This window comes from Neopelma chrysocephalum, unplaced genomic scaffold (assembly GCF_003984885.1).
Source record: "Neopelma chrysocephalum unplaced genomic scaffold, ASM398488v2 Primary Assembly neopelma1_80b, whole genome shotgun sequence".
NCBI classification, from domain to species: Eukaryota; Metazoa; Chordata; class Aves; order Passeriformes; family Pipridae; genus Neopelma; species Neopelma chrysocephalum.
The window spans coordinates 430,330-445,899 of NW_020897742.1; the positions used below are offsets into that span (position 1 = coordinate 430,330).

At 39.8% G+C, this 15,570-nt stretch overlaps 1 protein-coding gene across 3 annotated transcripts in view; it reads left to right on the forward strand.

The window, feature by feature from the left end:
- Positions 1 to 15,570, forward strand: part of LDAH (lipid droplet associated hydrolase) — a 119,395-nt gene that overhangs the window by 79,838 nt on the left and 23,987 nt on the right. For all 3 annotated transcript variants that reach the window (XM_027690212.1, XM_027690211.1, XM_027690209.1), the window contains exon 5: positions 526 to 766. In XM_027690212.1, coding sequence (XP_027546013.1) covers positions 526 to 766 — 241 coding nt within the window. The remainder of the gene's footprint in view (positions 1 to 525; positions 767 to 15,570) is intronic.

A 15,570-nucleotide genomic window follows, 5' to 3' on the forward strand; every position in this document is an offset into this window, starting at 1 on the left:
TGCTTGTGCTGACCAAGTTTACCTGTATTGAACTGCAAACTGAAAACCCTGTGTGTTGTCAAACTGTGAAGTTACCATCACAGTAGCTGATGCATTTTAATTTGGTTGGTTTACTTGGAGGAAATAGTTTACCAGAAATAAAAAGCAATGTACTTTTCCTGACATGTAAAGCCCGCCAGGACTGAGCGGAGGGCTCCTGCCTGCTGCCCTCTGCTGGGGTTACTCCTGCTGGAACCAGCATTGCTGGTGCTTCCAGGTACATCATGATCCCCAAAAGACTCACCTCTGAAGTTCTTCGCTGTCTTATCATAAAACTGAGCATTTCATAACCATGTACTTGTTTGCTTCATCTTTTAAAAAATTTAACATGGACACTCCACAAATCCTGCCTGCGTGTCTGAGGTGCAACACGCCTGGAAACCCCATTTCATTTCAAGTGGGGGACTCGTTTCCAAACTCAGCCTCCCGGGCTGGGCTGTGGTGCTGCAGGACTCCTCTGACAGTGGCTTTCTCGTGTCCTGGCAGGTTCTTCGCTCTGTGCTGCTGTTCCCAACGATCGAGCGCATGGCTCAGTCCCCACAGGGGAAGCTCATGACCCCGCTGCTGTGCAAGCTCCGCTACGCTCTGTACATGCCCGTCTACCTGCTGTCCTTCCTGCCTGAGGGTGTCAAGGCCTCCCTGGTGCGGTTCGCACTGCGAGGAATGAAGACCTGTGATGAATCTTCCATAACAACCTCCATAAATCTCTTCAGCGTCGACTGCATTGGTGAGCACCTTTTCTGTGTTAAAACTATCTTTTGTATTTTTCTCATTTAGTAAATGTTGATTTAGTTTTGTGGACAAAAAGCTTAATGTTAAAGCATAAGTTTTTTCAGAATAACAGGTCTGATCTTTTCTGAAATTAGGACTGTGGGTACAGGAAAATCTCAAATAGTCAATCAAAAAAAAATCATAGGGGGAAATTAACAAAATATTTTCCCAAAGGATATATATTTCTTAAGAAAACTGACCTGTTCTACTAACGTGATTTCTCATGTGATTGAAACACTCTTTTTACAATCTAGTTTATGTGACTTATGTCTGCCTACTTTTTGCATTTCATTCATACTGGATGGCAAATATAAATCAGTAATCAGTTTCACAAAGGGTTCTTTGCATCTGTTTTTTTAAAGCTATGATTTAACCAGCTGTATAGACTCTGTCAGCTAAATTGGAATATTGGTAAATTCAGAAAAGAGTCTTCAACCTACAACGACATATAGAAGTTACTTTATGCGAAGAATTTCAGCACTTTTTTGGGCATAAAAAGAAAGATTAATGTTCCTCTAGTGCATATTGTATGCGTATTTTGCACATTCTAGAAAGAGAAACAAATTTAAGAAGGGGAGTAATTTCAGATAAATTATGTTAAGTTTAGAATGAAAACCAGAACGTGAATTGTGCTATACTCCAGGTATTTTGGTAAGTTAGCAGTTCAAAACAATTTGGAATAGAATTGACATGCTAACACAGTAATAATAGCAAGAAGGAAGTTTTGATTGCATTAATAGTAATAAAAACACATTCCTACATTTCCAGTTGGGCTCTGTCTTCTATCAGTTAAACTTTACCTACTAATTGTTCGAACAGATGTGCCAGAGTACCTGGGTTTGCAGCGAGGTCCTGTACCTTTCATGGATCTCTGGATGTGTTGGTCTGTGTGGGAGGCTCTCTGTTGGACAGTACAGAGCCTGGAAGAAGGATGGGCAGGGAGGGTTCTTAGTGCCAACCCAGACAGCCCCATTTATGTTGTACAAACTGAACATAATGACAGTCACTCCACTGCAGTACTCTGTGCCTGACACAATCAATCTCCTGATTGATAATGTGGATTTCTGATAGAAGTCCTATAGTTTGTTGCTTGAGTTCCTATTAATTTATGTCAGTTTCCGGTGGCAAAGGAGAAAACAAGCACACAGTCATACCTACACTATGTGTTCAAGCATCTTCCTTTGATAATTGTGTCTCAGAGAAAAGGTATGTGGCGGACTGTGGGGTCACATTTCCACAAGCCAGGAATCCTTCTCTGGTCCTCACAGATAAACTTTTACCTTTAAAAAGCAGGTTATACACAGCCAGGGTTGTATTGGAAATGGTCCTTGGCCTGCATTAACCTCCAAAAAAGCATGGCCAGCCATTGTTTGTATGTGTTGTTTGGCCCAGACCACAGCCAGTGGCGGGAATAATTGAACAGAACAGATTTTGTATGCTGCTGTTAGAGCCTGACTCCCTGAGCTCTTCAGTCCCCGGGTGAATGAGCCCAGTTGATGTGTACCTGTCAGCCTGTTGTAATTTCCTGTGTGCACAAGTGTCTGACCTGTGTCTGAGCTGTAAGGTAAATTGAGGCAAGAAACCAGGCTGAAGGTCCTTCACTCCTAGGATGTGATCTCTCCCTATGGTCAGTTTGTTGGCTGCATGAATTACACCACAATGAAAACCCCTGGGAGCCAATGTCTTGTAAAACTTGCATAAATAGGCCTTATTAATGCAACTTGTTCCTTTGGGCTTGTGATATCATCTCTCTCAAGCAGAATTCCGCTTTGATTTCATCTTTGGAAACTGATAATGTTTTACAGCCCAGTGACTCAGGACCACGTGTGGATTAATAATCTTTGGGCTTTCCGGATATTGCCTGTTAACCTTCTCTTTTATTGTTTGAGGACAATAGAAAATGTTACCATTCAGCAAAAATTTGCTAAAACCTAGCACAACAACTGAGTCTGTCTTATGGGACTGCTCATCTGTGAGTTGCTGAAGCCTCTGAATTTATGGTGGATGCTTTTTTGAACATTTCCTTGTCCTTTAATAAATTGCTAGATATGGTTCAGAAATTTTCAGCAAATGAAGTTGTTTCTCTTCTCCAGGAAGGTTGCATGTCAACTCATTAAAAATACACATATTGCCTTTGGCCTGTACCTCTGTTGCATTACTGTAATTGTAATAAAAGCTGTGATTAAGAGCAGAAAAGATGGTAAAAGTTTCCTTAAAACTAGTACGTCCGTTAAAACAAACCAACCTGCCAGGGATTTGTTACTACATCCAAAGCTTAGTCACAACAATGTTTTCTCTGCTCCGAAAGGAAATGAGATTTGAAAACTTAATTAGAGCGAAACCCTAAGACCAAGTGCTTCTCCCGTTGACACCGAGAGTGAAAAGCTCCATTCAGTGGCAGCAGGATCAGACCCTTGGTTGAAAGAGTCTGTGAAGGAAGAATTGTTTTACCTATCTGTCCCACTGTTCCAAATTATGTTTGCTCCTGCTTCTTATCCAGGAATCTCTTTCTGTTGTCCTAACTTCATAGTTGATGACACGTAGAAGCCCCAGTCACACAGCAGGAGGAATTGCGATGACACTGCAGACAGCAGCAGGAGGAATTGCGATGACACTTCAGACAGGGAACATAATATAATGTCTTGTCCCAAAGGGGAAACAGTACAGAAAGAGGAGAGACATCAGGGACTGTAAAGAAAATGGATTGTAGGTAAGGATGGGAAGATATAGTGTATAAATAATAAAGGACCTATAAGAAATAAGCTAAAGGGGCTTAAGGGGCTTTGCTTACCTGGATAGGGCAGAAAAAGCATTACAATGAATAAACAAGCACTTGGGTACTTGAATAGACAGAAAAATTGAACATGAGTGACCCTGAGTTATCTGAAACATTGTCACTCTGTTTATTCAGGCTAGCAAAACAAGGCTACCCATATCTAGCACAGTGGTGATGGTTCTACAAATCATGTACAGTCCTGCTGTGCTGGAATACTTTGGCACTCCGGTGCCCTGAAATTTGTAAACATTTCTTTGGTGACAGATGCCAGTAGCAGACTTACAGTGACAGTAAACCATTCTATCTACACGGGACAGGATTTATTGTCCAGCCGTTTGACTGGCAAACTTCCTCCATTTGTTTCTGTAGAATTTCCACAGAAGCACAGACATTACATAATGGGTAAACACCGCGCGGCTTTTTCGAGAAGCGGGCTCGCAGGTCAGGGGTTAACGTCTGGATGACAGGGAAGATACAGATAAGCACAATAGCAAGAAAAAGCTCCAACTGGCCCAAACGAGGTGGGTCCTTTGTGATCTTGAACCTGTGACTTCCCTGGAGGAATCTCTCTGTTTGTTTAACCTGGTCGGGGAGCAGGGCAGGACCGCGGGCTGGGGCAGGGGAGGTCTGGTTTCTGCTGTTGGGGCAGGTTGGGGAGGAGGGGACTCAGAAACCTGAAATGAGGCTTTCAGATGAGTTTAGGCTGTCACACAAGTGAGGGCTGGAAACAGCAGATTCCTAGTTTAATTGAGACACTCAAGAGATGATGTAAGGCAAAGAACTAAGATTAAACTCCAGAGTTTGGATTCAAATTTTATCTCAATTGTGAAGACATTCAGATTTCATGTGGAGTGTTTACATTTCCCTCATTTTACAGAGGAAAAAAGGCTAAGGCAGTTTCAGGCACTCCACTTCTATGCCCACAGGACTGTATAGGAAGTGAAAATCCCAACTGAGGTATTGAGCCTTGTCTCCCAGCAGTGGCTACTTCTCTCTGTTGGATGTACAGGATGGCAAAATTACATCCCTGAAGTGCTATAGAGTAAAAGTTTTCTTATAGGATAAATTTTGCAGATCTATCAAATAGCATCTGGGAGATAAATTTACATCAAAAACCAGTGAAACATAAGCTTCCAGATGCTATGAAAATGGAATAGGAAGTTTTTATAATGACTAAGTTATTTTAAAATTGTATCTCCAGGGAGCCAACTGGAAAATTGCATTCTGGGTTTGAATTATCCCAGTCTTGGGAGTTTTCATGACTTGATGTTTCTATTTCAGTTCTTTCTTATTTATCAGAGAGATTTTAAATTCAACATTATGAGTGATCTTCTTCTGACCACTATGGACATTATGCTGTCCAAATAGTTGGCATCTAAAGCAGGACAGGTGAATGACACCTTGTAATTGACTGCAGCACTTTACTGACCACAAAGGGACTCTCTCTTCACTAGAAATCTAAAAGTAGAGGAGATAAATCCCACTCAGTGCCTACCAACTGTTCATTTTGCTTCAGATATCAGAAAACAACGTGATCTGAATTGTCCATGCAGCCTTTACCGCTGCTGCCAGGGCAGTTAGATATCTCATGCTTTGGCTGTGTTACAATTTACAGCTGCTAGTTTCTAGTGAGAGTCCTGTTGTTTGTTTCCTGCCTTCTTTGAAAACGGATTTTACATTTCCACCTCCATTTCCTAACAAGCAAGATGAGAATTTTTTTGAGAGTTCTGTTTTTGGGTCTAAAATGCTGTGGAAATACTCATCTAACTAAAATACTTGGGGAAAGACAGTGCATGGTGTTGTGCTTGTGGAACTCAACAGCACCTCCACCTATCCTGCTTATATTTTTCAGAGTTAAAAACTGGTGTTTAAAGTATTAGGTAAGCTGTTGAGAAATGAATTCACTTGAAATGGTGAAATAAGTTTTTGCCCCCAAAAGAGTATTTTTAAAAACTGTATAATTACATAGCTAAAATTTAGTTTACTTTTCTTTCTTTGCTTTGAAATGAAAGGGGTGTTCCTTTCTTGCATTGAAACTAAAACTGAACTCCTAAAAGTGACAGAATTTGTGATGAGCACGACTAAATTCAGCACAGAAGGCATAGTTCTTTTGATTTTTATTATGTTTTATAAAACAAAATCAAAAGAGGTCTGCCTTCCGTGGTGAGTGGAATGAAACCTATCCACTGAGGCCTACATGGCCAAGGGGGAGATGTGCATTATATTCTCATCTAGGTTTTATTATTTCAAATGCTGTACCAGTATGTTGAAAAAGAAACCCAATGTTCAAGACAGGCCATGAGCTATTGCCCGGCATCAGATAGCTGATCAGCAGCAGAACTGTATCTAGACCTACATCCCAGGACAGCAATTGATGTACTGAGCCTTCCTAGCCATTAGTTTAACCTTATAAATATATATTGCAACCGGACTTGTCTATCTCGCATTGGCCTCTTCAGCCACCAGCGCACTTGTAGCAAATGTGGGTAGAGTCCTTCCCAAATCTTTGTTCGTGAAGCCCAGCCATGATGATGATAAATATATATATGTATGCTAGTCATGAGCAGCTTTCCCAAGCCACACTGGCTAGACAGGCTGGTGTGCATGCAGTGCATTTGGAAATAGAGACAGAAACTGATACTACCGGATTTCAGGTAGCACCTTGCAATCTCACACCTACATTTTTCATAGTGGGCAGGAGAATAAAAGCTTTCCCTACCCCCTCACCACTGGGCAACTGTGCGGATCTTTGAACCCAAACCAGGACGTTTTGAAGTTGGTTTTCCAGGCTGACTGAAATCAAAGCCCTTGTAGTAAAAAGTTATTTTCTTTGTTTCTTCTGATGAATGTAAGTTTTAGATAACTTCTGACTATAATGCAGAAATAATTGCAAGGATATTTTCCTACTTTTGTATTTAAATATGTATAGAATTTCAGACATGATGGATAGCTAGACAAAATTTCATAGCATACAGAAATTACCGACATGGTACGTAAATTACATCCATATAAACTAAATAATGGTACATCTGTGCAGTGTGGGGCAGTATATCACTGGTGGGCTAAAAGGATGGAGCTCAGCACGTCGCCTCTCTTCTTCCTATGTGCATTCTTTGATGCCTAGTGAGACAGAAAGAGGACAAAATGATACAGTAGATAATGTCCCTCCTTCTCATTATCATTTACCTGATTAGGATTCAAGAGAAGTCTGTCCTGAAATCAGGTAACTCTACAGCTGTCTCCAGCAAGTTGTTTTTTGCCTCTCTCTGAATTTGCTGCTGCCAGGAGACTGCTTTAGGTAGCCCAGCAGCCTGGCCTGGCGTGCTAAATCCTCTGCTCCTGCAGAATTTCTCGGCAGGCTCCTGTGTGCTGTCACAGTTGAGTCCTATCCACTTCTGACATTTTAAGTGATGATCGTAATATGTATTTCTGCAAAGTGTTTAAGAGCGTGTTTCCTTACCTGTGGAAACACAGTAATATTTTATCACCTGCTTCACAGGAAAAGGGGCCAAAGAATAACAGTCTTTAATATTTTCATGTTTCCTCTGCTACTGTTTATTTTCCTGTGTGATGCCTGACTAAAATGTTTGTTTAATGTAGTCGGACAACTCACCTTACCAAGACAGCACTTAAGCTGACGGAAAAACCTCACATCTGCTTTATTCTCTCTGTGAGTGAACTAAGCTTTTCCTTATTTTAGAGTAGGATGCTCATATTAAATTACTGGAGGAAGGCAATGACTTTTATGTATTTATAGTCCTATTTATTTTTTAAAGTCAATCTGCTTCATAATTTACCCCATTTCCAAAAGAAAGAAAGAAAGAAAGATGTTTAATGAGGACTTTTATTACTTGAAAAAACTTTTACTTTCCTGTGAAAGCCTTATGAAAATAATAGTAATAATGTGGAAATTTCTCATTGGGTTTATTTCTGTTAATTATTCCTCTTTTTCTTCTTGGGGGGAAAACCCAACATAAAAAACTCCCATCATAAATATTACTCATAAGGCGTGAATGTTTTGATAGCAGAACTGCTGATCATTTCCATGAAATGTGAGGCGCAGTTGGGATTTGGTTGGGGAAGGGGAGATTGTTTATTCACCCCTGGTGAGGTTTCACCCCAGGGACACGATTTACTCCCACAAATTCACAGTGAGTCTAATGATGTGTTGCAAATGGCATGAAAAGGGAAGAGGTAACATCAACAAAGAGAAAGGATGTTAAAAATAAGTATATGCCAGTTAAATGCTACCAGCTATAGTTGCTTTGTGTTAGCCTGTGCCAAACAGTCATCTGCAAATTGGCACTTTATTTTCCCTGAGCCCAAGACAAAGCCCCCTGAATTCAGGGGAAGGGCTCCCTCCTGCAGTAGGCTCATGCCTTTTGTCTCAGAGGTATCTATCTAAATTCCCCCAAGAAATATCTGGAGTAGAGCTCCTGGCTCTGTCATGACTTGTGTTTACTGCTTGGGAATTTAGCTTGATTCATGGAAGTCCTTCATCGAGCAATACCAGCAAAGCACTTAAACATATGCCAAAAGCATACCCATGGGTAAACTCTAGGCATTTGTGTCTTGGATAAGGGTTTTTTTGGAAAATGACATTTACAAACCTGCTAACTAATGCAACACCTGCCATTCCATGTGCCTGAAGGGGACACTGGTTTGCGTGTAATTGTTACAGTAGCTGCTGCTTCTTGTCATAAGAATGTCCATCAGCACTCACTAATTCTTTAATGTGGCAGTATTGACAAGGAGAAAATGCCTACAGCAAATCCAGTGGCTCAGGAGATGGCTTGCTGATTAGCGTAGTGGTTAGGTGTATTTAAAATGAGCTTTAAAAACAGTGGTTTATGTTTAATGAAATATAAAGTTCACCTTTCATACCAATCAAAGTTGAGAGGAAGTTCACCTTGTTCAAAGGATGGGTGAAGTTGCTGAATTTCCTGAAGCTTTCTCAAGACAGAGTCAGTGTCAGGTCCCACTCCAGAAGAGCACATAAACTGACCTACCTGTAGCTACTCACCTGCATAAACCCTTGTCTAGTAGAGCAAAGTAATCCCAGTGGAGCTTAGGCAGGAACCACGGTGTGGAGATGCTAAATTGTTACAATGCCCACCATGACCACTCCCTGTGGACTGAGCACCACCTACACCAGGCCCTTCTGTGCCCCTCTTGCAGTGTGAAAGCAGACACTTTCCGTGACCTGAAGTCCCTACCCTGGTAGAAATCCTATCAGCACAACCATCTGCCACAGTTTGGGAAAGCTTAAACTGGAGATGAATTTTTCTACCTAAGGGATAGTTCTGTCATTTGAAGATGATGGGAGTTGTTCCAAAGTAACTTAGGTCAGGATTAAGTCCACAGACATTTCAGTTTCCATCACACACCCCACTTCACCTGCACATGCTTCATCACACAAAGTAAATGAGTGTTTTTCGCACTCCTCAACAAAGCGTCTATTGTTTGTAAAGCACCTGGGTGTAATTGTTGGATAAATTTTTGTTTTTGCCTTTAGCCTCCACTGTGTTTTCTCAAGCACAGCTGACTGATTTTCTTCTATAGTTCTAATCTTCCAGCAACTGTAGTACCAAGCAGATTGGAGAACTCCATCTGTAACAATTGCAGCTATTTCTGCCTATTCCTGTTGATCATGGTTATACGTTAAGTGGTATGTTTTCATTCTAAATTCAAGTATAAACTTAAGCAGACCCCAAAGTCAACGTTTGCATCTTGTAAACCTCTAAACATCAACATTTTATCTAATGTGTGTGCACATGTTCCTGCATTAGTCATCCTTGATACAAAGCAGTTCCTTCTGTTTGATGTTTTAAACAATAAGTTATACGATATTTCCAAGATTGCTGTTGGCAATAATTACCGGTAGAAAATATGTTTTCCCCATAGGAAATTACAGTGCTGTTTGGTATTATTAGTTCTTGCCACTGTTTTCTGACTCTTTCTGAGGAATGACAGAGATTGCTTCCTCAAGAGCAAAGGATAAACTGGAAAGAAGACTAATGTTACACTCCACTGAAGAACTTCAAAATAAGACAGGACAACTTACCAGGAAAAAAGTGACCAGATAGTAGTACATTTCCTGATGGAAACTTATTTTCAAAAATTCAATCTACTTTTTGTAGGGCATTTCAATTCAAATGAAGAATTTATTCTTCACTTTACAGTTTAAGCAACTTTGCTTTAGAGCTTAGAGGAATTTTGAGAGAGTTGTATTGGAGCATGTCAAAGTACAGATGAGCTCTGCTGCACACGAAAATCATGGAGTCACAGAATGGTTTGGGTTGGAAAGGACCTTAAAGATTATCTCATTCCAACCCCCTGCCATGGGCAGGGACACCTTCCACTAGACCAGGGTGCTCAAAGCCCTATCCAACCTGGCCTTGAACCCTTCCAGGGATGGGACATCCACCACTTCTCTTGGCAACCTGTTCCAGTGTCTCACCACCCTCACAGTAAAGAATTTTTTCCTAATGTACAATCTAATCCTGCCCTCATTCAGTTTAAAGCTATTCCCCCTTATCCTATCACTACATGCTCATGTAAGATGTCCCTCTCCAGCTATCTTGTAGCCTCTTTAGCTACTGGAAGGTCCTATAAGGTCTCCCTGGAGCCTTCTTTTCTCCAGGCTGAACAGCCCCAACACTCTCAGCCTGTCTTCATAGGAGAGTCTTTGGAAATTATCATCCTATTGTAGTCCCTCAGAAGGACAAGCAAAACTCTGTGTTCATATCTGCAACTCAATGTTGAGCAGTCATGGATTTAGAAATAAACTGTAAAATCAGTGGAATAGAAATTATGTTTTTTCTGATGACCTGAATAGCCTCTGAAGCCAACTCTTGACCGGGACCTTTAGCACTCCCACACAGCACAACTCATTCTTAGAAGCAAAAAAATCCAATCTGTCACTCAGTTAGGACTCTTCCCTTTGGCTGCAATTACCAGCAAATAATTAATTTAAATTGTATATTGTCCAGTTTACCTTTATGGAGGCCAGGAATGGGAATTTAGAGTTGACAATGTTTTGCATATTTTAAAATACTTCTCAAGCATTTTGTAATAACAGGTTATTGTGAAATTGTCCTGCTGCCAGGATTTACTAAGGGAGGCATAAGTGAAGTGTTCTGGAAGAAGGAGACTAAGAATTTGTGGAGGTTCTGTGGGATACCCTTGTGTGACAGAAGAAAGGATCACTTCAGGCTTTTCTGTGTGCAGTAGCGCTGGTACCTGACAAAATGTGTCCCCAGTCTCTACTGTGGTCCTTAGCCAACACAAGCAAGAGTCTAAAGTAATAGCAGTAATAGCAATTAAATGGCAAATGGTGAAAAAGCAGATGAGTTCTGTGAAAAATTTGACAGTAAATTATAGTTTTGTAAGGCAGAGCATCAGAACTGTCCTGGGAAGCTGCAGTGTCAACATAGGAAAGAAAGATGTATGGAAACAGAGAGAGTGAGAAACTAATGACAGGGTAATGAGACTGCTTGTTTTTCACAGGACATAAGACATGGCTGTTTTAGGTTCCTCAAAAGAATATTTGCAAGTATGCACAGGTGTACAGAAGTTGGAGCACTTTCAATCAAGACCAATGTCATGGGAGCTTTGGCTTCCTTAACCATGAAAAAGTGATTAACATTGAAACATTAGTAAAGAAGGCTTGATGATGAGTTTAAGGGGACAGATAAAAAAGTCCTCTATATCACTGTGGCCAAATTTGCACTCATGAAGGGTCTAAAATTACAGTAGAGAAAGAAATTCATTAGAGACCAAGGACTACTGGCAGGAAGATGGTAGATGAGGTAGGTGATGTGCAGATAATATAAATTTCAAAACTATGGAAAATAAAGTTCTGATACAAACCTTTAAAAATCATCACAATTATAAGTAATTGTCTTAACGGACACAGGTGAAAGAACTGAGAAAAACTGGAATATGTATATAAATATGAAGGGACATAACAAGCTTGGGAAAGAAGAGCAGGGAGACCTGTTGAATATTATGTCCATCAAAAATTCTGAGCTGTCCAAAGTGCAGTATGTAGTGTACTTGATGCTTGTAGAGGAAGGAATCCAACAACATACAGACTGTTCAGCTAATTCTCAGAATGTATTGAATAAAGCAGAGAATTGGCAGAGAGTATGTGGCAGTTTGATACAAAGAATTTGAAGATGGAAGGCATATTGGCCGTGTATTTTCACAAAAGGGTAACACCTGTGCTAGAACAGAAATACTTAACGTGTTTACAGCATAGAGCTCTATTCATTCACTAATCCCCTTAAAATCCTGCCATAGTCAGTGGAGAAATATATAGGTAACAGTTATCTGATCTGTCTAGGTCAATACTTTAGGATGAGATGAACTGTGTACTTCCTACTGACTGTAAAGGAAGAAGAATTAAGCTTTAGATATCCACATTTAATCAGGTGAATCCCATGGCAGAAATGAAGAAATTATGAATTTCAAGGCAAAAAAATAAACAAAATAGAGTTGTTTAGACTGAACAAGGGACAACTGGAGAACATGGTAAGAGTTTTCAAGTAAAGGACAATAATTTAATCCATGTGTCCATGGTAGACAAGGTAATGTGTAATGGAGTACATTGCAACAAAAATGATTCAGGTTAGATTTTAGTTAATGTTGCAAGTGGAACTCTAGATGGCATTCCCTATGAAGAAAACGAACCTTTCACCATCTGTGCTTCCCAATGACAGGATGCATAAGTATATGCTGAAAATAACATGGTATCATTGATTCTCCTTAAGACAAAAAGACCAGTGGAGATCCCTTCCAGCCCTGTAATTTCATACACACTAATTAAAGATACAAGAGTAGCACCCTGAATTTCAGAACTCTAATGAGGGACACTTTACTGTAGAAGAACCAAACAAAACAGATAAACAGGAGCAACACAGAATGATTGAGGAATCCAAAATACAGGCAAAAAATGTCAGACATTAGTTAAAAGCAAATCTGAAAGTTCAGAAAATGTGGTCTGACTGAATGTCTGAATGAACCTGCATTCTGCAAGTTGAATGCAGGATATAGAAATGTTATAGTAGGACCTCCAAAGATAGATAGGTTACCTCAAGAAATCAGCTGAATGAGTACAGAACTTGTGGTAGCACTGAAGTATGATATCCATACTGTTTAATCATTAATGAATTTTCTGGTATGGTTTTAGCCTTCTCCAATTAGCATTCTCCTAGTATTCAGGCATGGTTCAGGAGTTGGCACTGCCATGCATCTTCCCCATACTCTACTTTGAGTAGAGGAAAAATCTAATTTTGTAAAAACAAGCCATTGTATTCCAGTTGGCCTTGGGGCCACAGAAGAGTTCCTGGCTTCATTTCCTACAATAGTGCAGACATAACCTGTATTTATACCTGCAAAAGCAGCAACAGTTTGATTATTGGAGAGCAATTGCGAGGAAGCAAGACTGTGGAAATTTGACTTCACAATTGCCAAAGCAGAAGCTGAGAAACTGAAGTTAAAGCAAAAGATGGTGCATTTAATGTTGGAAAGAGTGTAAGATAGTCTGGGAAAGGTGAAGAGATGAAAGGCTGTCAAAAGCAGACCAGTGTGGAAACGTGTGCTTTACGGAGTGGCATTTATGGAATAAGAGTAGATTGTTCCACAGCCAATGAATAGTTGATGATGATACAACGAAAGGCACCATCATTTTCCAAACCATCAAGCAAACCATCAAGGCAATCATTTGCCAAACCGTCAGTCCATGCTGGGAAGAACTATACTATGCCCTGGGTTTGAAAGCAAACCTCTAAGTGTCTAACGTCAGAGAAGGAGAACTAATAAGGACCTTTGCTCAGACTTTTATGTAAGAAATGTGGAATAAATAAGCAAGTTGTAGCCACTCTTCAGGCTTTTTTTACCTGAGTCTAGTAGAACTTGTGACCCTGATAATACAGCCCTAATCAAGCAGGTTATTTTCTTAGAGATGGTGGCAAATATTGCTGAAAAATTACTTCAAAATTGGATGAATGTGATCATTATCATACTGTTGACTTACACAGGGGCTAATATCTGGAAATGAGATCCAAAGTCAATCTTGTCCGATCTCTCATTTCCAACAACAGTCAGAACAAAATGCTTCCAAGAAATGGGCAAAAACACTGCAATAGAAAAGTCTACCAGTTAATAAAAAGATATGGTTCTTAGAGGTAAAGGTTTAAAGGCCTGAGGTTTTTACAGTACTATGTAGCTCTAAATTGCTGTTGTAGTTTGTTAAAAGAATTTTAAATGTTTCTTGACTTCCAGTGTCTTTGTCTGCACTTGCTAATTTCTTGACCCTGAGAGGCCCTTACTATCATGGGCTGTATCCTATGTGGTGTAAAATGAAATTCCTTTTACAAGTTGCGATTAGTTCTACCTCTTAATATTCCTTTGTATTACAAATTATTTGCAAAAGATTTTAAATACTAAAGGGATCTCTTCCGGGCCTGGTTGCATTTCAGATTTTTGTTTTTTAATCATAGTGAGCTGTGTTTTATTAAAAGCCTCAAACACAAGGGAGGACAGAGACCAGATGGAAAATGTTGTTTGAAAAATATATGAATTAACTAAGTGACATTAAACCTGTAAAAATAAAGCTGATGGAACACATAAGAATTAAAAAAAGGTATCTAAAGCAGAGGTTCTCTACAGATGGGGAAGAAAATCAAGGCAGCCAGAAGAAGCAGATGGGTGAGGGTGACCAGAAGGAGTGATAAAACTTGCCCTGCTGCAGGGTCTCAGAATACCCTAGAGAAGTACAGAGAATACCCACAGCCTGCACCACAGTCACCACAGGATCATTGCTCTTTTACAACCCCCCCCCCAGTTTTAGCTAAAGAAAGTTTATTCATTTCTTGGAAAAAAGGACAATACCTTAGTATGTGTGACCTTTGTCAAACAGCTAAGAAGTCTCTCCACCCTCTATTCATCTGCCCGAGGGGTTGGTTGGTATGAGTAGCAGCAACAGCCTTGCATTGGGGAAGCATGATGAAGTCAGGGCCGTGGTCGTCTTCTTTTCCTCTGAATTTGTTCACTCTAGTAACTCTTATAGTATGTTCTTCCAAGGCTGTATTATCTGGACCTTGAAGTAAAAATTTGGCTTTGTGTTTCTCCCTGTACGCATTCCAGAGCATAGCTCCTACTAACTTACAAGACAGAACAATATTTTGATGCGTGGGACTCAATAAATTTACACCTACAGCCACAATCTTGTTGACAGAGTCAACATAATCTGAAGCCAGCAGCAGTGGGGAAATGAAGTGAGTTCGGGTAACCCTTTGTAGCCTTATGTTTATTTTAGTCTGGTGAACAAGCTATTAAAGAATGTGCGTGTGCATCCATTAAAGTGTCTAGATTGTGGCTATCTTCACAACCACTCATTTTTGTTGGAAGAGGAACTATTCCGATGATTTCCTGAAATTCATTAGCCAATGAAGTTGAAAAGGTTTTTTTTCCTTTGTTATTGTCTCTTGTTTCATTAGTATGGCATCTCTTTCTGTCTATTCTTTCCGTCACAGTAACTTCATCTCCTTAGGCCAGCAAAGAACATAGTATCATTTTTATGTAATTAAGATATAGACTACAGAGCAAACCCACATAGAATGAGCTTCAGTCATGGCACCACAATACAGAACTGATTTTCACATTGATCAAGGGCATGTATATCTCTCAAAGTTTATCAGGGTTAAGTCAGAACTATATAACTTTCCTTTATATTTTACAGGTATGTGCATCATATGTAAGTAATTTTTTTCAAGATTTCATTACATACAGACAAAATTCCAACTCATCTTGACTTTCCACAGACAACATAATATGATCCCTCAGTTTTTAGTGTGAGTTTACAATTAATCTAGCCCTAATCTAATCTTTTTCTTGAAAATAAGCAAGCAAATCATCTTTGGATATTCAATAATCAAGCAAGAAATTTAAAGAATTCAGGAAAAACACATATTTAAGTC